The 23646-nt window shown below is 41.5% G+C and overlaps 2 protein-coding genes across 2 annotated transcripts in view; one reads left to right on the forward strand and one right to left on the reverse strand.

Moving 5' to 3' along the window:
• The window catches only part of LOC142951253 (putative uncharacterized protein MYH16), a 40609-nt gene extending 21944 nt beyond the window's left edge, over positions 1-18665 (forward strand). The window contains exons 7-23 of the mRNA XM_076092746.1: positions 2320-2376; positions 7879-7965; positions 8577-8822; positions 8946-9063; positions 10000-10127; positions 10255-10451; positions 10536-10668; positions 10755-10971; positions 11062-11198; positions 11364-11467; positions 12364-12556; positions 12638-12841; positions 12962-13087; positions 13189-13359; positions 15592-15792; positions 15877-16023; positions 18513-18665. Of these exons, the coding sequence (XP_075948861.1) occupies positions 2320-2376; positions 7879-7965; positions 8577-8822; positions 8946-9063; positions 10000-10127; positions 10255-10451; positions 10536-10668; positions 10755-10971; positions 11062-11198; positions 11364-11467; positions 12364-12556; positions 12638-12841; positions 12962-13087; positions 13189-13359; positions 15592-15792; positions 15877-16023; positions 18513-18665 (2619 nt within the window). The remainder of the gene's footprint in view (positions 1-2319; positions 2377-7878; positions 7966-8576; positions 8823-8945; positions 9064-9999; positions 10128-10254; positions 10452-10535; positions 10669-10754; positions 10972-11061; positions 11199-11363; positions 11468-12363; positions 12557-12637; positions 12842-12961; positions 13088-13188; positions 13360-15591; positions 15793-15876; positions 16024-18512) is intronic.
• A 1292-nt stretch (positions 18666-19957) lies between these two features.
• Positions 19958-23646, reverse strand: part of gas7b (growth arrest-specific 7b) — a 65820-nt gene continuing 62131 nt past the window's right edge. The window contains exons 13-14 of the mRNA XM_076093590.1: positions 23071-23169; positions 19958-22367 (exon numbers count right to left, since the gene is read on the reverse strand). Coding sequence (XP_075949705.1) covers positions 22254-22367; positions 23071-23169 — 213 coding nt within the window. The 3' untranslated portion in view covers positions 19958-22253. The remainder of the gene's footprint in view (positions 22368-23070; positions 23170-23646) is intronic.

Below are 23646 nucleotides of genomic sequence, written 5' to 3' on the forward strand. Positions count from 1 at the left end.
TCATCATCACCCACAGCATAAGGCTTTGACCGGGTCAGCAGGACCTGTCAGCACCTGGCCAATCAAACAACCATGACTTTTACTGTTGGAAGCTGTACATCTGAAGGCATTTAAGAAGAACAAAGCAGCAGATTCCAGCCCAGTCGCAGGGACCTGAAGAATGTGAGCATGTGTGGACAGTATGGTGGACCAACATCAGCAGGGTATCTGTAAGGCTGTGTCTGGTGCAGAGGCCGGGCTTGAAATTGTTTGGCTCTTGTTTTCCCTCCAAATGACATGGGCGGGGGGGGGGGGGGGGGGGATCTCACAGGATATAACTGCCCACGGTACTGAATAGCCCCTCAGACACAAGTGAGGAGACATCAGCTATGAGGTCACATCTGATTACAATTTATGGACGATTATTATATTTTCAGAGTGCAGAGGAAAAAAAGAAAGCTGAAACTTTAAGCACTTACAATTTTGGAGATTAAACCCTGCAACCATTCTCAGCAATGGTGGGCTAATCATTCCATCAGTGCTCCTCAATAGAAAGCTATGTGGATCATTTCATTGAGAAAAATTCACAAAATCAATGTATAACCTCTTTCTGCCATAGAGTTGTCCAAATTGTGTTAATCCATAGTCTGGCTCAGACATTTTAGCACTGTTAGTACACTATATTTTCTACAATTGTATTAGAGCCATAATATTTATTTTGAGGCTGTGGAAAGTAGGAATTTAACAAGAAACAGATATATGAGTGGGAAACTGAGAGAAAAAAAGCTGTGCATGCACAAGGGGGTGTGGACAGCAAAAATGCTGCAGGGGATCAACAGTGAAGCCGTGTGTGTGAGTGTGTGAGCGATTGTGTGTGTGTGTGGGACAGTCAGTTGGGCTGCTGCTGCCTCACCATGGCTGTTCTCTCTGCAGAGGTCCTACGCTGGCATGTGAGTTTTTATTCCACTTTTTATGTCTCTCTGTTTGTGCTTAACATTTAAAAATACTGTGGAGAAAAGGATGAAGTTACGTCTTGTTTGTAGTGTCAGGCTACGACATTCCCGACCCCACTTTTGGGACATTTCTGAGAAATCTAGACAAACTCCCCTTGCATTAACAATGAATCAAAGAAGGTACAACTGCAGGATGATTGCCTGTCCGTGTGTGTTCATTTTGTCCTTAGTATGTGATACTGTTATGTTTGGGGAGCTTTGGGAGCCGTGTAGCCGCTGAGTGGCTTTCACCACATCACTGAGTGTAGGTGTTGTTGCTGTGAATGGCCCTGGGCTACATGCCATGTCAGACACACTTCCTGACATAGATAGACGCTGCAGATAGCGCAGAACATGACACAACTTGGAAGGGTGCTGCCATGTCGGGAAACTAGCAATAACATTTTATCAGCAGGACAAAATGCGGCTTTGGCACGAGATTAGTGGAATGGAAATGTACTGTGATGATTTATTAATGTTAGATCTTTCTCATTGTTTTGATGGTTGGAGCACAATCAGATTAATATTAGGAGCATTTAAAACATATAAGGCTATGCTATTACTATAACTATTAAATGTAGTACATGAGGAAATAAGTTACATTCATCACTGATTGCACCAGTACTTTGAGTATGGTAACCATCACCAGTGTATTTTTGATTTGCAAGGCTGAAAAAAAAATTCTCATTTGGTCTACACAATTTTTGAAAAAAAAAGGACTATGACCTCACTATTTGGCATTTAAAATCAGTGTATTAACAATGAATTAATGCTTTGTAACATGCTATGAAGCAGTTAAGTGGACATTTATCAAGTATTTTTCAACTATATACGTATATATAAATATATACAGTATTTATATATATATATATCTATATATATCTTGTAGTGTGAATTGAATTAGTGACAATCATTTGACAACTACCGTGATGCTGCTTGGGAAAAGCATCACTGACATCAAGCCAGGACTGTAAAACCAAGATAAAGCAAAAACATAACACAAATTCCTTGAATGTCATGGAAATGGCACTGATGTGTTTTGGTCTCTATAGCAGACCCAGCCCTGGGCCAGAATACAGATAATGATGGTTGCTACGGACATTCTTGCCCTAAATTGCTACCTGAGGAAAAAACCAGGGGCATTCCAAATCCCTAGAGTAAGGAGAGAGTATGAAACGGCCTCACAACCACACAAGTGCTGCCCTGAAATAGCAAACATTTGTTCTCTGTCAGAATGATATAGGGACCGTGAAACCAGAGGATAACACCTCAACTTCAGTTGTCATATTTCATACTTTATTTTTTTCCCGTTCCACTGAAATTCATGTCAACTTTCTTCTCTCTTCAGGCTCGCATTGAAGAACTGGAGGAGGAGCTCGAAGCTGAGCGGGCCATCAGAGCCAAGGTATGGTACACAACTATAAGGCACAGGTACCACATCTCCCCTCCCCCTCCATGAAACAAAGAGCAGATGAGCCTTCAGGCTGCAGGGTAGATAAGAGGATGCCAAGCAGCCTGTGGTGTTGAGAGCTTTTTTGTGGATTGGTGGGAACACTGAAAGAGAACAAAAAAAAGAAAAAGATTGCTGATCTGTTGGCAGCCGGGATACGTGTGTAGGTGCTGTGCCTCTGGTCACCCCAAACTATCTCCACCTGTGATAATAAAGTCAGGGGGGAGGGACCTTGTGTTTGTAGTTAACATACAGGGCAACCCCAGAGGCCAAGAGGGACCTCAACATCCTTTTTCCTCATTCTTATTTTGCCCCCTCTTTCTCTATCCCTCACACACACACACACACACACACACACACACACACACACACACACACACACAGTGCACCTTCTGTTTCTTGTAATCTCACCCTGCTCTTAGAAGCAAATCGGAAGAAACAGATGGTTTTTTTCACCTTCCTTTTCGGCACAGCAACGTTTCCAAGACATTTTAGTGTAAAGAGTTTGCCTTGTTCATATAAAGCTAATCTACTAAGGTGGGCGCTTTAAGTGCTTGTTGTTTCAAACCAGACCCTCTTAAAGCGTGTGTGTATATAAGCCACAGAAACTGGTTGCCCCTCTTAAGACCTGCCTGCAGTTTTCATGTTACAGTAGGTAAAGGCAGAAATGCAGAGGTACATATCTCCCCTTGAGTGTTGACTAGAGCGACAGTGGGCCCAAGGGCGTGTTTTGCACAATTCTTCCCACTCTGGGTGGTATTCCTAATGGTGCTAACCGGGTCTCTCCCCCCCCCCCCCCACACCAGTCTACAAAGCCACAGAGCATTGAAAGAAGCAGGCAGAGACACGCAGGTCTTTATCTGTTCCGCAGCCTGCGTCTTCAGAGGAGCTCAAACACAACATACCTCTGCTGCAGACAGGCGCGCTATTGTTTGACTCTGCTCATCAGGTCGCACAGGGAAGATATCATCAGGAGATACAGGCTGACAGACAGCACTATTTTCCATGGGATCTTCCCCCAACTGGAATGTCTGTCATACACACATACTGTACAGTGGAGTGTTCTCAGAAACACACACAAATACAGATATACCATCAATATCTTTGCACTCTCCTCGTCAGGATGGAAACACGTTAAATTAGGTGACACGAAAAGTCAAAACAGGCTAAAGCAATCGCCACACAATCCCCATTTCTCCAGACCATAATTCATGCTTTCTTAAAGAAAACAACACCTGAAACAGAGAATCAAATGTCCGACCCTAACCCCGCGCATGACGGGATGCTTCGTCATTAACGGACAATGCATATAGTCAAAATCAACGTAATTAACACAATGATGAGAACAAACTCACATGAACCAGTCACATATATTTATATGACAACAAAGCATGCAACATTTCAGCGGTAAAACACATATTCCAACGCAAACTGAAGAGCATTCAAATATTATTCACATAAGAGGGAACAATATTAACCATATCATAAAAACGACACCATAGACAAATGAACACAGTAGTAACGCTACTGCAGATGTAAAAACACAAAAGCACTTCACTTACCAAAGCTGCTGTTCACTATTAGAGACAAAGTCCATCCTCCTTTCCTTGATTACAAAGAGTTCAATAACTCGAGACTCGGGTCTCTCCAAAAGTTTTCAAAAGCACCGTAGCTTGTAAGTGTCCTGTCGTGCTATGGTGTCGTGTTGCTGCCTTGGTTAGCCACCTCAGGTTAGCGTAGCTCCAAACAGCTCCAAACACCAAGACGCTCACTCGCAAATAAAACGCATTCTTAGCCAGAACATGTGCAACGCTTCTCCGACGCTGTCAGCCAGGAATACCGTTCGTACAAATCCTTTTCCTGGCTGGGTCAGGGCTGCTAGCTGTGGGGTTGGCCGACCCTTTCTTACGATGTCCATTTTTTCTGGAAATGTCCTTCTTGAGAAATCCGTTTCTCCTCCTTCAGCCATTGAGTGTTAAAAAAACAAAGCTAGGTTAAAAAAAAAGAATCTACACCAAGCAAAACGCTAAAAATGTCATGTCAATATCATAACTTCTTACATATCTTTCAACTTGAACTGTTACTACTACGACTAACTTCTGCTAGCTGCTTCAGCGTCACAACAGTCACGCTATTCCACTGACCAATCACACCGCACATTAATGCTGAGCCAGCCGCACGTTAATGCTGACGTACTTGTAGACTACTTCGGTAGCTCTGGCATGTCAAAGAATACGCCCAACATGTCAAACTAAAGATCTGATTAGTTGAAGACTATGACAATCAATAATATCGTCCCCATTTACTTTAATCTGCAAAGTCTACCTAGCGGGCCTCGGGCCTCTCTTCTTACCTAGAGACACAGAGGTGAAATCTGATTGGATAAAAGCTCTACTTAAAACAAGCTGCACTGGAAGCAGAGCAACTGAGGAAGACAATAGCTGTGCAATGAGAAAATAAGATAATGGGAAAAATTATTATAATACATGTAGTGTATTTGTGAAAAATTATTAAATTATAAAATAGCGATAATTTTGTGATTCTGTTTAGGCCAGCAGAGAAGGCTTTGCTGGCCCTGACGGCCCACCACTGTGTTCAGGGTAGGATACTCAACCTTATAGATGTTAATGCGTGAGCTGGTGGCCCACAGGTTGGGAGTGTGGGGGGTGAAAGAGGAGCCCCCCAGTGAGTATCATCTGTTTTCCCTCGTTCTGCCTGAGGTGTGTTGACGGCTGTGGCTCATTGCTGCTATCAGGGAGGCCTGAGAGTCTTTCACAGACCAGTCTCAACATCTACGGCTGCCTTAAGAACAGCTGTAAAAGATCTGTGTAAAAACAAGTGCTTTTAACTACAGAGCGCTGTGGCTGTGAGTTTAATGGCCCAGCATTATAAACTCTCTCCATGTGTGCTGTACCACGTTTGTGTGTGAGAAGGGTCTCTCTGATGACTTTGCTGAGGAGTATATCATTCATACATTTCTGAAGCTTTACGTATGTATTTTATTTGTTTTGTATTTATGTGCAACACTTAATTAAACTTAATTCTTCTAATGTAAGGTATAAAGTTGTATTATACTGCGTATTAAATCGTATTATACTAGGTTAGCCAGTGTGGATTTTGAGTGTGATCCAGATGTATGACAATGAAATTTGTATGATTTTTTTTCTTTTCATTTTGTCTTTTGTTCTGAAACAGTATTGCATTCATAAGATTTCAAAACATTGATTCGACTGTTATATTTGAGTCACTTAAAGATTTGGGGTTAGTGTTAAAATAAAGCATATATTTACTTCCTGCCCCCTTTTTAAGTTGAAGCTGCACTGATAAAAATCTTTATATCTACTGCCCACAACTATATAATTTGGTTCATTCTCACCACTATCAGCAAGTGCTGAGTTGGTGGAGAGTGAATATTGAACTTACCTTCAACAGGACACGCCTTCAAATGAATGCAATGTTGTTCCCATTCTGCTGCATGTATTAATAGGAATAGGAAATTTGCAAACATGTTAGCCATAACAACTTAATGTTGTGATTATGACAATGTGTTTACAGTTTGTTAAGCTGGAGGATGTTTATCAGTGAACGGGGTACTGGATAACTTGCACAGGAAACAGGAGTTCACAGATAATATTTGGACTGTGTGACAGCAGCTAACCCCTGCATTGCTCTGATTGGATACCAGTTTCTCTGCTGGCCTCTGACCTCAGGAAAGATCACTTCCCCCTATGGGCTGTCAATCATACTGATCCCCTGATGGGTAAATATCCTGTCTGAGGAGGAAGGACTGCTTCAGGGCCAGAACAGTTGAGGTGTTCATCCCATTGATTTGACCAAGGAATGTTAATGCATATTTAGGTGCACGAAAACACTTATTACGATACTATGACTTGCTCTCTAGTGGAGTAGGAATATTCATTATTGTGACTCCAGATAGAGGATCAGTCCACTCATACATTGTGATCATACATACTGTACACTGTATCATAACATAAATCCTAATGGTTTAGCCTAGTGTAATCATCTCCATTTAGTATCAAGTTTTACCCTAAATGTTCCATTAAACTCCACTTAAGCCCGAGCGCCCCCTTTTCTGGGGGCTATGGAGAAAGTTTAGCATATACCGTCGTAAAAAAATGCACTTATCACAAACAAATATGATGTTGCACATCAGACTAAACAGCAGAACCTGGGCTACAAGAATATGTAAGCCTTTTATACATGCTCCAAACACAACTCAAACAAACAACTAAATGAATTACCAAATATCAAAATCCATATAGCGCCACCTACTCAACCCACTCGCCACATTTCTGGCTCTACCGCTGTGGTATTTTATGCAATACGCAGACACGATACCTCAAAAGAAAGCAGACACAGATTCTGGACATATACATCAAATCTAGCTACAACAAAGCATCATCGAGATATGAGCCAAAGAACACCAACAACAGAAATCGCTTCATCAAACGATAGTTGTAAAATGTCTCTTACCTTTGCTGTTTTTCCGTGATATGTTTATATATATATGTAATTCCACACTGAAATACGTTACAACTACGTCCTGTGTTACACTAAAATGATTCCGGGCGTTTCTACGTTGCTGTGAGTCGAAGCAGGAAGTCTGAGAATGGCCTTGCGTCACAACCAAGCATGTCTCACAGGACGGCGCACTGCTGATTCTGATTGGCTAACAGTGCTGTCAATCTCATTTTGGTCGATATAGCTAAATTCTATTGGCTCTAAGGCTTCAAATGAGGTGTCAATCACTGAAATCGACCAATGGGTTGCTGAGACAGAGCCCTGTGTACTCACAGGAGGCTGACATCGAGAAAAACTCCAGTACGCAGAGAGACACAGAGAGGACTCAGAGAGGATTCTGGCTTTCAAAATGAAGCCAAACTGCTGTATTTGGATGTATTGAACACCATTAGTGATATACAAGTGAAATATATAGTTTGGTACATGAGAAAATTCAAATGACACGCATGTGCCAAAATGACCATTTTGGAGACCTCGCCTGAACTCTCTGTACTAAAACCTCTCTAAGTTTGTTCTGCTTCACTTTAACAAACTCAGACTTTGCGGAGAGACTGTTCACATATTGTGCTATGATTTGGGAGAGGTTTAGACCTGCAGCTACATCATTCCAAGGAAATAATAATCCTGTAAGTGCTTTCTTTTTTAGGCGAACCTGAAACTTTTCAATTTGTGCTGTGTCCCATCTTCATTTGCTCTTAACCAGTAACATATACACTGATATTTACATATCTGAACAAATCTCACAAGTGTTCCCTTTATTATAACACCAACGTTATTCAAATAGACCTTGTGGTTGCAGAGATATACTCTTTTTAGTATGGGTATGCAATTTTCGAGCAGAGGCCTAAAAAATAGGGTTAGGGTTTAACATTAAATGACTTAATAACCATTCTGGAACTGCTCTGTTTTCGGCAGGTGGAGAAGCAGAGAGCAGATCTAACCAGAGAACTGGATGATCTCACTGACCGACTGGAGGAAGCAGGAGGGGTCACCGCCTCACAGGTGAACTCTATCAACCCGTTCTCATTCCCAACGCTTCAAATACGGACGCTTGGTCAGCACCCCTTGGGGACACTTTTTATCTCACTGTGTACTCCTTTATGCCTTGTGCGTTGGTGTCAGACACCGTGGGCTGTGACGAAAAACGTATGACACTATATACAGTACATTCTAACAGACACACACACACACACTTGTACCACTACATTCTTTTAAACTGCACTAGATTATACACTATATGCTTTTTGCCAAAAGGTAGAGGAGAAGCTAACTTTTAGCTCTCAGTTTAGCATAAAGAACTGAAAGGGGAAAACAGCTAACCTGGCTCAGTGTACAACATACACATATCAGCATGTGACACTACATAGCAATATTATTTTGTGTTGATTTTAGAAATTCAAAGAAAACTTCCATTCAGAATTGGTTATTGAGGACATTTTGGCATTCCGATGTTAGAAAAATCACTCAAAACAGAGGACTTTGAAAACTCCTCACATGAGGACATATGCTGTGCATGATACAAAGAAAAGTATACAGTCTTGTGGGTCCCTTAGGACATTAGTTGCACAGCCTTCAAAACAGAACCTGACAACCAGCCTGTGTGTGATTTACAGATGGAGGTGAACAAGAAGCGAGAGGCTGAGCTGCAGCGTCTGAGGCGAGACCTGGAGGAGACCTCTGTCCAGTCGGAAGCGCTGGCTGCGTCCCTGAGGAAACGGCACGGTGATGCCATGGCAGAGCTGAGTGAACAGTGTGAGGCTCTGCAGCGGACCAGAGCCAAACTGGAGAAGGAGAAGCAGAACCTGAGGATGGAGGTGGATGAGCTGGCTGCTTCTCTTGAGAGTCTGCAGAAGGCCAAGGTCAGGAAGTTAGGTCACATGTAATGCAGTTGATAATGAACTTACACTGTCACAATTTTCTTTTTTTAAACATTTTTAACTTGAGTGTAACATGTGTGCTGGTGTGTTTGTGTTGTGCTGCAGACGTCTTCAGACAGCCAGATGAAGAAGCTGGAGGAGCAGCTGTCAGAAGCCAACAGGAGAGGAGACGACCTGCAGAGGACCCAGACTGAGCTCAGTGTGGCCAGGAACAGACTCACAGGTACCGTTCACCTGTCACATCAGGGACAGACTCACAGGTACCGTTCACCTGTCACATCAGGAGCAGACTCACATGTACCGTTCACCTGTCACATCAGGAACTTTGTTGACAAAGAAATCTGCAAAAAAAACCACTGAAGAATAAGACTGCAAGCAAGCAAACATGGATATAAACAATGTAATATTGCAATAATGCAATATATTAAAAAATTGCCTTGCAAATGTTTCATGTGGATCAAAATTATGCAACCTTTTTGTTAGGCCTCAAGAGTACACACAATATGTTTTGTTGAGAAACACTGAATATTCACATGAGCTTTGTTTGACTCGCAATTGAGAGTATCACTCAGGTATCCTGACTTTTATTCTCTAAACTTCCCATAATGTAACTCAATAGTGTCTTTACGTTGCCCATGTCTTTGAATACTAAACCAAGAATACTCAAGTGTTGTCGCACTTGTTTTGTGAGAGTTGAAAGAGCTCTTCCAGAACACAGATGGCGTTATACAACTGTAATTAGTGGCTGAGTTGTACTGCTAATGACTAGTTAATTAACTTTGACATATAACATAAGTGGTAAATGGAGTGTACTTGTATAGCGCTTTTCTAGTCTTTTTGACCACTTTGGTGAGGATCCTCTCTATAATAGAATAACATGACTTTTACCTTGTTTTCAATGGCAAACAAATCAGTTTACTTATTCCCCACAGAGCAATGCAACAGACACAGAATGAGTCATCGACGCTTCATTTAGCTATTTTATCTACTGTATCTTTCTTCTGTTCAACTTTTCTTCTCTGGATTATGTATGCACATGTGCTGTTGTCACCAAACAGAAATAATAACAAAAGAAATCACATTGTATGCTAGTTTTTTAACAGAACTGTTATGTGGTATGCTACAGTGTGATAATCAGTTTCCTTGTGTGTCCTGTCAGCTGATAATGCAGACGTGAGTCGACAGATGGAGGAGGCGGAGACCAGAGCCAGCCAGCTGAGTCGCTCCAAGGCTCTGCTCCAATCCCAACTGGAAGAACTGAAGAAACATCTGGACGAGGAGGTCAAGGTCAGTGTGTGTGTGTGTGTTTAGAATGGAAGTCTGAAAAGTAAAATATCCAGTATGCAAATACATTTGAACAGATCCCTCACCCTCCCATTTCTGTATTCACATGTGTCTCTGGTGTGGCTGCCAGTGTAAGCAGGCGGTCAGCAGCAGTCTGAGCTCCGTGCGGCAGGAGTGCGAGGTGCTGAAGGAGCAGCTGGAGGAGGAGCAGGAGAGCAAGCAAGAGCTGCAGCGTCTCGTCTCCAAACTCAACAGCGAGGTGACGCACTGGAGGACCAAACACGAGTCGGATGCCATCCAGCAAGCCGACGAGCTGGAGGACACCAGGTACGTCAAATTAATACTGGCGGTCATCCGTCACATTTGACCTTTGAATGTATTTCAGTGGTCTAAATAATGTATGTGTCACAGGAAGAAGCTGGCAACCAGACTTCAGGAGGCCGAGGAGGCTGTGGAAGCCACCCACGCCAAATGTTCCTCGCTGGAGAAAACCAAACAGAGGCTGCAGGGAGAGGTGGAGGAGCTCTGCATGGACCTGGTGAAGGTAGGAGAGGAAGCATGTTGTATATACGTGTTGCCATGCCATGAATGTCTTTCTTGTTGTCTTTAAGCGTATGTTCCCTGTCCCAGGCCAGCAGCTGCGGTCAGGCTCTGGATAAGAAGCAGCGAGTCCTGGAGAAGCACCTCGGAGACTGGAAACAGAAGTGTGAGGAGCTGGTGGCTGAGGTGGAAGGCTGCCAGAAGGAGAGCAGGCAACACGCCAGCGAGCTCTTCAAACTCAAGACGACCCATGAAGAGTCTCTGGAGCAGCTGGAGGCCCTACGCAGGGAGAACAAGGTGTACCAGGGTATGAGAGTAAACGTATGACCTTTTAAGGAATAGCTGAATAGTACCCTTAGTTTAATTGGACTTGTGTGTGGCTTTTCTTTGATGACAGAGGAGGTAGCTGACCTTACAGACCAGCTTTCAGATGGAGGTAAAAGTGCCCATGAGCTCCAGAAAGCAAAGAAGAAAATTGAGATGGAGAAAGAAGAGTTACAGGCCTCACTGGAAGAGTCTGAGGCAGCTTTGGAGGTACATAGCTCCAGCTAATCTGCCTATTAGCTGTGCTAATTGGAGCCTATGGTGTTGTGCAGTATGCTTACTCTTAATTAATCTCATACCCAGTTTTATTTAATTTAATAAAGTTTCGATAAAATCTCCCTGGTTTTTCTTTTTCCCTTCCTTGCCTCCTCCCAGGTCGAGGAAACCAAGGTGCTGAGGCTGCAGCTGGAGTTGTCTCAGGCTAAAGGAGACCTGGAGCGCAGACTTCAGGAGAAGGAGGAAGAGATGGAAGCCGCTAGGTACCTCAGTTTACGCTCAATCCTTCATTTTCCACTCCACTGTCCCATTCCCTTTTAGAATTCATTCTAAATGACTGTATGGTGCCTGAGTATATAACTATAAATGTAAACTTGTAACTGCTTATTGACCCAACAACCTTGGGTCTATTAATTATTGAGGAGTCCAAGTTAAAAAATACTTAGGGTGATCAAGCTTTTGCAGTTATAGTTCCGTGGTTCTTAGCATGAGGTCAGCTGAAACTGTCTCTGCTCTGAAATCTTGTCTTAAAGAATTTGTTTATCTGTTTTTTTGCCAAGAGTTGGATGAGTAGATTGATAGCACTCTAATACTTTTATATTGAGTGTGAATCCACAGCCAGCTGAAGATTATTTTAGCTGAGCATATTGTTGCTTTACGACAGAGGCAGGCTAGCTGTTTCCCCCTGTTTACAGTCACTAAGCTAAGCTAAGCTAAGCAGCTGCTGGCTGTAACTTAATATTTAATGGGATTTAAATTGGGAATTATATGAGAGAGGTATTGATCCTCTCATCTAACTCTCAGCACAACAGAAAATCAGTATATTTCCCTAATTGTTGAACTATTGTTTTAATGTGACTTTGTTTTACTGCTGCTTATTCCATGTCACTGTCTTGTTATCTTACTTCTGGATATCATTTTGTGTCTAGCCTAAAAACTGAAGATACCTATAGCACTAATGCTCTGTAATTCTCTAACTCTTATTGTTTTGGTCCTGTCCTATATCTCCTTTTATTTCTTCAACAAAGTCATAGTACATTATCTTCAGAGGTAAGGCCAGTCTCATTAAACTGCTCTATTACTGTCTCTGCAGTGAGACCAGCACAACTCTTCTCTGTAACACCTCTTCTTTCAATCCATCCCTCTCCTCATCTGTCAGAAAAAGCCACCAGAGGGCGCTGGAGTCCCTGCAGGCCAGTCTGGATGTGGAGGTGAAAGGAAAAGCAGAGGGGCTGAAGCTGAAGAAGAAACTGGAGGCTGACACCAACGAGCTGGAGCTGCAGGTGGACCTGCTCACCAAGAACAATGCAGAGATCAGCAAGAGCAGCAAGAAGATGCAGCAACAGATTAAGGTGTGACGGATGACGTACCGTATGTTTTTTTAATTCTGTCTCCCTAGAAGCTTACTGACTGAATCATTGTCCCTGTCCCAGGAGCTGCAGGCCCAGTTGGAGGAGGAGGTACGGAACCATGAGGAGTGCAGGGAGGAGCAGGCGGCCATGGAACGACGCTGCTCTCTATTGGTCAGCGAGGCGGTGGAAACTCGTGCAGCCCTGGAGAGCACAGAGAGGGCCCGCAAGGCCCTGGAGACGGAGCTGCAGGAGGCCAGGGAGAAACACAGCGACCTAAACAACCAGGTGATATGTCATGTCTCTCTGCTTCAGGGTCCAGCGGTGGCATCAGCTAAGAATCAACTCTGTGTTGGCAGAATCGCCATAGATTGATGACTTTCTCAATGTTTTCTCTTGTGTGCTCAGTTCCAGTTGGCTCTGAGTGGGAGGAGGAAGCTGGAGGTGGATCTCCAGACTCTGCAGCAGGAGCATGAGGAGCTGCAAGGAGCGCTAAGAGGATCAACAGACAAGTCCAAGAAGGCCAGCTGTGAGGTAAAACACACACACAGACAATTGGTATTGAGATATTACAGCAGTAGAGCTACTTAAGGTAAATGTATTTTAATTTCAAATGGCTGGTTTAACTCTTTCAGTTGGCGCGAGTGGGGGAGGAGCTGCGTCTGGAGCAGGAGCACGCACTCCACCTGGAGAGAGTGAAGAAAGGTCTGGATGCTCAGATCAAAGACATGAGCAGCAGGCTAGACGAGGCCGAGCAGATGGCTCTGAAAGGAGGCAAGAAGATCATCCAGAAGTTGGAGGGAAAGGTACGGAGTCACGTGTCAGTCTGGTTTGTCAAACAGAGCAAGACATTTTGACAACTACTGCCCTTATAGCCATGAAAGCTGGTATAAATCTTCATGACTCCTTCAGGATGCTGAGTCTGACCCCCCCTGACCTTTCCTTTAGCACCACCATTAGACCAAAATGTCCACATACACAAACATGATCAAAATCTGAAAAAAAGGAATTCCTGTAAAGCAACAAGCACCTTTCTTGGAAAAGGAAACAGATACAGTATATTCAGCATCAACATCCCTTGGGCAGAACATTGCCAAGTATATTCCATGACCAGATCAACCTGCTAGAGGGCCCCAGGGAAAAAATGAGCTGTGGGCCCCTAATGACCCCCACAATGTTCAATCAAGATATAAAACCTTTAGCTACCAGCTAGCAGTGGCGGACCGTGCATTGTATACCTGGGCCTTCACTGCTGTCCTGCACCTGAAACAAAGCTACGGTTATTATTTGTTTCATGTAAAAATGAAGCTCAACACCTATAAATACATTAACTGCAGAGTGCAGATACATGAATATGCCGAGACTGCGTCTCCTCTCTGCTCTGACTGCAGCAGCTGGGACTGCTGTGCGAGGCTGCTAGGAGACTAGCCGCCTGTGAGTGCTTTGGGGCGGCTCACGGCAGCACCCACTGCTTGTTCACGACAGTGCAGAACGTACAGTACGTGCTTTCAGGGCAGAGTCAAAACACCAGAAAAGTCTCCAACAACACAAGAAAAATTCGCTAGATTTGTCACTAGTAGTGTTTGACAAAAAAAGTCTCCATGAGGGTTTGGAAAGTCGCCAGATTTAGTGAGAAAGTCGGCAAGTTGGCAAAACTGGCACCGGCTAAATATGTCCCCAGAGCAACATTGGACGTAACAATAGTTCCTATCACATATAAAGCCAAACAAAAATCCATCTTCATAAATACAAGTTGTACAAATAATAGCCATTGAGTGTTAAAAAAACAAAGCTAGGTAAAAAAAAAAAAAAAAAATCTACATCAAGCAAAATGCAAAAAATGTCATAATTTCTTCCATATCTTTCAACTTGAACTCTTACTACTCCGACACAGCACGCGCTGCACCTCACTGCAGCGCTGCACCTGAAAACTGAGCTGCACGTAATGCTGACGTACTTGTAGGCCAGCTAGCAGGCTCTGACACGTCAAAGAATACGCCCAACATGTCAAACTAAAGATCTGATTGGTTGAAGACTATGACAATCAACAATATCGTCCCCATTCACTTAAACTGCACATGGATGCACTTGTGAGTCTGCAGGCCTCGGGCCTCTCTTCTTACCTAGAGACACAGAGGTGAGATCTGATTGGATGAAAGCTCTACTTAAAACAAGCTGCTGGAAGCAGAGCAACTGAGGAAGACAGTAGCTGTGCAATGAGGAAATAAGATAATGGGAAAAATATTTGTATAAATTATATTACATGTAGTGTATTTAAGAAAAATTATTAAATTATAAAATAGCTATAACTTTGTGATTCTGTTTAGGCCAGCAGAGAAGGCCTTGCAGGCCCTGACGGCCCACCACTGGCAGCTATGTTAGCTGGAACACTATCTACCTGCCTGGTTTGTGGTGTGTCAGTTAGTTTATGGTGGTTTGGTTGAACCTAAATTAATTCAAGAAAATGCAGCAGCGTAATATCAACTTAAATAATACAGATGTTAATAGTAGATTTTGACCGAGGGCCATACAACACGAGACACAATGTAAAATGCATGAGCCACCTTAAGGCTGCTATTGTTCTTTGATTACCAAATAAATGTGCAATTAATCAAATTACCACAAAAATGAATGCAACCAAGGGAATCTGTGGCCTTTGGGGGGTCTGGAATGAGCACATCCCTGTTTAATGGCCCAATGACCATGTTAAGGACAAACCAAACTACTGGTCACACTCAGAATAGCAAGATTGTTATGATCGTATTGGTTCTGTCTAACGCTAAAGAAAATCATACCATAATCATATTAGCAATCTTTAAAGTGGCATGTCACATCTTTTTAATCGTCATGAGGAGTACCACTCAACCTGAGACAACAGCTGTTTAATGTCTTCTGTGACTCTAGAGGAGCTTTCTTAAATCCGACAAAATAACTCAGATGATGTAATCAGCCAGACTACAAATTCTCATGAATGTAAACAACAAGTAACACTTGCTGAAGAATTAGAATGAAAGTCACAGTTGTGTGTCTGTGGGCAGGTGAAGGAGATGGAGCTGGAGTTGGACTCGGAGCAGAAGCGGCACGCTGAGACGGTGAAGACGCTGCGGAAGAACGAGCGTCGTCTGAAGGAGCTGCTTTTCCAGTCAGAGGAGGACCAGAAGAACCAGCAGAGGATGCAGGAGCTGGTGGAAAGGCTGCAGAACAAGATGAAGGCTTACAAGAGACAAGTGGAGGAAGCTGTACGTCACCTCCTCCTCCTACTCACTACCTATTTGGCATAAAGTGCATCACTTGATGATATTCTTGTCTGTTTGTCATTGCAGGAGGAGCAAGCTAACATGAACTTGGCGAAGTACAGGAAGACCGTCAATGAGCTGGATGACGCTGAGGAGCGAGCCGACATTGCTGAGTCAGCACTCACCAAGATCAGGACCAAGAACAGAGGCAGTTTTGGAAAGGGATACTCCTCTGTAAGTACCACCAACCAGATCATCAGCTGATGACTAACAAGTCATCTGCTTCAACGTTGTGGGATTCTGTCGAGACAAATATGCTTTATAGTGTTTTTTATTGTTATTCAGAGTTAGAATGTGAATCTAACCATCCAGGAGTTAGCAGTTAGAACATATTTCTTAATTTTGCTATATCAAGTGATTTTCATCCTATAATTATAGGAGATGATCCTTTATTCTTTCCATTGTTCACACCAATTTACAGCTTAGGAGAGTCAAACAAACCTCAAATGTAGTTTTAGAACCACAAAACACAAATTAAGTGATTTAATTTGGTGCTGATGTGTATTGATGAAGAGTTTGAAATGCATTTCATGAGAAGTAGAATGAAACTCCAGTCAACCAGAAATGCTTTGGTGATCCCCTGACTTATTGATGTTTTTGTTTTCAGTGAAATGTCTCCACAATTATTGTATGGATGGAAATTTGACACACGTTCATGTCAGGACAAATTGTAGTGATGCTTTTCCTCTAACACCATCATCAGGCCAAAACGTATATTAGTTTATGAACAAATACCTGCAAATCTCATTATATTCAAATCTCAGCTGTACTTTATGGTTAGAGCTATGTTAGCATGCTAACATTTTTTAATTATACCGGCTAATAATCTGCATGTTAGCATTGTCATTGGGAACATCAGAGCAGAGCACCTTTTTATGTTTAAGTGTGGATTTCATTCAACTTAACCTATGAATAGTGTATATGGTGCATGGTTCCACATTCATTGAGATGAAGTCACGCATTAACAGAACAATCCTTAACTCTATATTCATGCTGTGTTCACACCAAGCAAAGCGAATTTTGGCCTCATGTGCAAGTTTGACCACAGGATTGTTTGTGTTTATTTGCAACTCTCGCCGACGTGCGAGTGAAGGAGGAAGACTGACCTCCATGTAGATAACAACAATGTTTCATAACCTCTATTGATGCCACTAACCGCTTTGTACATGTTGTGGAAGCCCCAGTTACATTGGAAAACCAAACAAACCAGCAAGACACTAGTCATCAGTGTATGAATGGGTGTGAATGGGTGAATGATGACAAGTAGTGTTAAAGCGCTTTGAGTGGTTGGAAAGACTAGAAAAGAGATATACAAGTACAGTCCATTTACCATTTACTACCAAGAGGCATTTCACCGAGCTGTATTCTCTGTATCGAGTACGTCTGCTGGTTAACTACAGAGGTATGAACCCAAATACACAGATCAAAACAATGATGAGATAACTACATAATGATGCAGATTGTAAGAAGTCTGAATTTATGCTTCATCTGTCCACAAGGTAAGAAGCGCATTTTAAAATGCTTGTTTTCTAAATGGAGTTTGGTTTGGTAAGTCCTAGCTATGCTAACGTAGCTGCTCCATTAACACTTACAATAAAGTCATCTAGGCATAAATACAGCAGCAGCTTTATTGATTATACCATAGACAGTCTATGGTCTACTTACATACACTATACACACACACACAGATTTTTGTACAGTCTCTGTACCAATATGAGGTACTATTGTTGAGCTCTGGGTGTCCACAGATGGCTACAATATTTTTTTGTCCTCCATTTCTGATTAAACAACATCAGCACGTCAGTGACGAAAGTAGGAGAATCTCTGATATGCTGTCATGACACAGCGTCACAATAATTTCCTGCTGGAGTTGAAATATTTCAATTCAAAAATGTGAACGACACATTTTGTGTATTTGTGCCTTTGGTATTCCATCATTTGGGTCACCCGTCATAATTTTGCATCTTCAAATTGACTTTGAATGTAATCGCTCTGCTCAAAACATTTGCTTCGCATTTGGTGTTAACACACCCCATGCATCCTTGAGATATTCTCCTTAAATATAGTGACCAATTATTATTATACAAGCTCTTAAAGTTCAATTATAATTTCAGTTATACATTTTTCAAGTCTGATTTGTCGAACTCAGACAGCTGAAGCGTCATATAAACTTTGGAATACATTCATACATACTGTATATTGAGTACTGTGGATTTTGTCCCCATCACTTCCATTTGAAGGGCTTTATGAAGAAGAGATCTTAACGGACAGTGTGAACAGGAAGAATGAATACACCAAGCAATTGTCTTAATACATATTTGAATTTTGTTTTAATTATCCTTTAAATAAACAGATTTTTATGTACAAAAAAGATGTCCTTTATGATGAGAATAAAAGCGCATTAATTGTCTTTCATATCTTTTTACATGATATTAATTGTTTTTATGTCAGGAAGTGATAATGTATGATTGTTTAAAAATGGATGGTAGTACACTTATAATATTTTTGCATTTGATTATTGACTTGCAGTTTCATATCAAGAATCAACTAAAATGACACTGTCGTTTTTGACTTTGCTTTAAATAATCACTGAAATCCCCAGTGATTTTGATAGCATTGTTCACTCTGATTAATGACTGTGAGGTATGTCTGTGCTCCATCAGGGTTACAGCACTCCGTACCCTGGCCTGGTCAGGTCACCCAGCTCTGTGGGCTCAGAGGGCAGAGGGGAGAAGATCCTCAATGACGACAACGAGTCCGTCAGCTCCCTCATCCCAGTGTATCTCAACTCTCTCAAAAAGCTCATGGTTGATTAGAAGCCAAGCTGTGACGTGATCACGGTCAGCATTTCAGAGTACCGATCCAACTCTCCAGGCACTACATCGCTCCAGCTCTGATGCCTGTTGAAGAAGCGAAACAAGGCACAGTATGAAGTTTGAAACATCAGAGAGGCTGAAACTGCAGTTTCACAACACATGCAGGTCTTTACACATTCAGTGTGTGTCACCTGTTTGTGTATCGGACTTTTCTACAATGTACTCTTTCCTTCCTCTCTGTTTGCAAGATCCTGACTTTAATAACACACGCCAACACACTTTTATATCCACTGCATAATGTAATATTTGTATGTAAAAACAGATATGGATAGAATATGGAAAACTGTACTGTAACTGTGTTCTAAATTCCCCAAAAGGTAGCACTTTATTACAAGCAGTTCAAAATCATTTATAAACCAGATTATTATGAACATCATTAACATATAATTGTTTACATTTGTAAACAAAAATAATAAATAGCAGTTATTCTGAGGTAGCCTATAAACTATTCATCCTTTATAAATGGTATACTGTCAAAACATTGTTGTCTCTATGCACAAAAAATGCAATTCATAACAATTTATTCAGTAATGACTCATTGAACTGGACTAGAAGGTAGAAGTAATGACATAGTGAGCACTATATTCTGCAACTTTAAATAGCTAACTAGTAACCTTTATAGCATGTTCTACTAGCTAGTACGGAAGAATATTGAGGCTAGTAAATATGTAGGATTTTGGAGAACATGGATCGGCTAGCAGGTTAGCCCAGAAGTCTAATGTTAGCTTAGCAAGTCAGCTTTTGCTGATTCCTGACAGTGATATTACGAAGACGACAACGTTTAACATTTTATACTACTACTACTTTATGTACCTTTTGATGAATTAACTCAGCTACAACAGCAGCTATTATGTGTTCAGTCAAACTGGTGAAGCTTACAGATTATGTCTATACATATCTATCTATACTTATATATATATATATATATACATAATTTGCAAATGATTAGTCATGAAATGATGATTAGTCATGAACAAATGGCTTATAAATGACTTATTGCCAAGTATTATTATAAAAGTGTTACCAGATATGCCTTCCATACAGTACATGGGTTATTTTAGGTCAATAATAAGAAATGCAGTGTCAATGTATTTTACCTATCTGATAAAGTCCAAGTGTATCTCTGTCAGAACTTAAACCATTTTTATTATTGCTGCCTAAATCTAGAACATGGTTTGATCAACCCATTTTATAGTTGAATGTGAAAACAAGTTTTTTAGTAAATAAAATACTTCTTGCATTGTAGAAATATGCCTTTTATTATTTTGTGGTCATAGAAAATCGACACAACAACCCGGTAAGGAGCATGTTTTAACATGAGATACATATTTTCATTTTATTAATGAAAAATGCCAACCTTGAGCTGTTAATGTACAAAAGCATGTCACTGCTCTTCCCTCTAAAGTCAAGTAATACGAAGCAGTAATACCGGAGAAGTCATGGCAGTAAAACAACATTTCTAACAACATTTCACTTCACTGACACTGAATCTAATTGAAGCAACTGACTTACATTTCCAAAACTGTAGAATATTTTAGAGGATTGTTATTTTTTTTATATATTGCATATAAAACACTTTGTATATTCCATACATTATCAGTACCAAATTTCAGTCTTTTTGCAAGACTTTACTATTTACTGTATTTTACATCCTCCATTGCAAATCACACATCCCATATATTTACACCAGGCTCCTGTGAACATCACCAAAACATCCAGACTTCCAATAGGAATAAAATGTGTAACAAGTAAGTTCTCTTTCCAATACTTTTCATATGAACAGCAACTGACAGTATATTTACTAAAAATCACTTGGGTATAAAGTGCAATTGGCTGATTCTTAATTCTTAATGGGAATGAAGTAAAACACTGGTGGAAATGAAATTTTAAATTTTCAGTCATGTTTCCAAGATGTTAAGAAGTGTGGCCAGATTTGGGATTTGTCGTCTGCTAAACCCCGACCAAGAAGTTACTTACAAGCATAGCTTAGCAACTGCAACTAGGCACAGCAAGCCTGACAGGCTTTGGATTTCTCAACACGCATAAACTAATAAGAGCATATTACAGATCAAACGGTTTTGCTGGGTAAACCAAAAACCCAAAAGACCAAATATGTAAGGAATGTGTCTGATCGAATGTAGGCTGCATGCAGACATTAGCATGCTACTGCCTAACGTTTCCTACCTTCAGTGGTAATCTGGCAATTTACAAAAGAATCCAGCCTAAGTTGTGTCAGAGTTACGTCTGCCAAACTCACAAGTTGTCTCTCATTGGTACATCCTTTTCTCTCATGAAAGTGAATTATACTGTTACGATATATTTCATATGATCAGCAACATCCAAACCAAATCTATATTATAACAAACACATTTTGAATTATAATACTAGGGGATATTACCATCTGTGACGCTCTGAGTGGGTGGCCCTGGCCGTCACCATCTAGGCAGTGAAGACAGCATAACTCCCAGCTGATCCAAACATGGGGTTGATCGCTGGTGGAGCTGAGGCGGGTCCAGGTGACGCTGCAGAGGAGACAGCTAGAAGCTAGCCACCTGGGACAGCACTCACCTGTCACTTAAAACAGCCACACCCTTAATTATGCCTGACTTTAAGCCCTAAATATAAGTTCAACGGATAAGTCCTATATAAATGCTTATTTCTGCTGTAAAGTTGGGCATTTTAAGATGTGGGTCTCAGGGCATTGACTCGCTTTTGCCTTCATTTCTCAACACCGGAGGTTGTCACTGGGATTTGGCGTTTGCATTAATTTACACAATCTAATAACAGACAGCTAGTCAGAGTTCTCGTTTCAGTCAACAAAATCCAGAAAGGAGAATCTGCTTTGTTTTATTTGTGTTTGAAATCAAAGACCTATTGTTTCAAAAAGATACAATTTGTGAACTAAATATGTGCAATGCGACACAGGCTTAGCAACAGTAGCAAGGCTGGGCGAGGCGTAGCAAACACTCAATACCTGCATACGGTGGATATTAGTATTATTAAAATACTTTAGTCTTATTCTGGTACACAGTAATAGCACTCTTAGGTCAGAATGCATTTTGCTTAGCAGCATCTGTTAAATGATTTTGCAAACTTGACACGCAAGTGACTCAGAGAATTACCTCACAGAGCAAAAGCACAAACAAGATGAACATATACTGCTGCATGACATGAAGCTAATCAACGTTTACAGCTGTTTAAATGTTCATTGTAGGTGCTTCTTAGTCATTCGCCTCACAATTCACACTCATCGTGTCCATTTTCCTGTACCATCTCAGCCGGGCATCACCACCTGTCATCATCTTCGGGTTCTCACAATACTTCCCTTATACTGACTCCATCTTCAGCAAGACTGATCATCCCTTAGTTTGTTAGGAGTCACAAATGGATCAGTGGGGGGGGAGTGAAGATCCCAGCACAGATTTCATCTCTGAGTCAGTCCTCAGGCATGTAGCCTCTGGAACAGTGTCTGAGTGTGAGCCAGATGGTGCAAGTGTGCATGTGCAGAGCTGTCAGACAGCACTGGGGTCAGATCTCTATGTCCACTGGCCTGATTTCTCCAGTCTTATTGTCCCGTACCCAAAGCTCTCTGTCTTTGGCTGGGTCCACACACTGCAGCAGCTGGTCCACCGGCTCCATCGTCTGGACAAAGAAAGAAGAGTTGAAGCATCGCCTCAGGTGATATCTAATGTTCACGTCGCTCAGTGGTGTAGGTGGGGTAATGATGGGATAGATTCAGCTCAAATGTTATTCTCCCATAAGGGAAATTTGCTTGCTTTTAATGTACAATATACGCTAAAGTAAAATATACATAAAGTAAGAGCCATCATGAAGTGCACCAAAGTGTGCGATAGAAAAATTCAACCAAAGCCAGGCAGAAGCACTGCTGTGCAATCTGGCATCAGATTTTGCAATCAAATGTTTATATTATACATAGCCTTTTTTAATATCAACTCTTTCTCTGTTTCTTACCTCTTGGCCTGTTTAACTGCTGAAATTCGAATTTCCTCTCGGGGATCAATGAAGTCTTGTTTATCGTAAAGTCTCCCAAACATTTTAGTTAGACCAAGGCCTATACTTGCAAGTGACTTGACTTCTACTTCTACTTACACACATATGAATAAAAGTTATTCATAAAAATGTATTCTGACGTAACAACACTTAAGGTGTCTCTGTAGCCTCAGAGACAGAGGCGAGCACACACCTTTGGAGGCATGTTTTGGAGTGACCTTACACTGTAGCGTTGATTCTAACCAGATACATGTTCGTTCTCTCAGTGGCAGCCCTAACCTCTGACTGTGGAGTAGTGTTTCTTAGTAGTTGTGATCGTGAGTTACCTACTTACACTTTGGTTGAACATGTCTGTCTCATGTCGAAGGGTGGTGTACTGACACAGATGCTGTCTGATCATCTCCACCCGCTCCAGCTCCAGCCGCTCCAGCTCCTGAGGAGAAGAGCAGTTAGTAATGACTGAGTCATGGAGAAATCTCTACTCTTCCATCTGTAGACACTGAGCAGACAAGACAGTCAGCAATGCTGTTAAGACTTACAGTACAGTGACTTAACAAGAATCATTCGCAAATTCCCTGTAAAATGTTCACACATTCCATGAAAGCGGTTAAAGAGGAAATCTTTTGAATGAATGTAAAAAGTCAGAGGGAGCCCTGATTCCTTGCTTTTGGGAAAGGCCCAAAACATAAGCTGTGTTCACACTGCGGCTGTTTGATGCTTTTGTCGCTCATAGTGTGAACATAGCAATACACACTGTGCATTAAAGAGGAGTTCCCCATTTCTCTTCAGATATTGTTGAACAGTGTTTGTAGGTGCATTTTGCATGTGTGGATGATTATAGAGGTCCATCAATTATATTAATAGAAACATAAATCTGAAGCTCTTTCTACTGAACTGGAAAAATGATATT

The sequence above is a fragment of the Anarhichas minor genome, unplaced genomic scaffold, assembly GCF_050575085.1.
Source record: "Anarhichas minor isolate MPS153535 unplaced genomic scaffold, ASM5057508v1 ptg000017l, whole genome shotgun sequence".
NCBI lineage: Eukaryota > Metazoa > Chordata > Actinopteri > Perciformes > Anarhichadidae > Anarhichas > Anarhichas minor.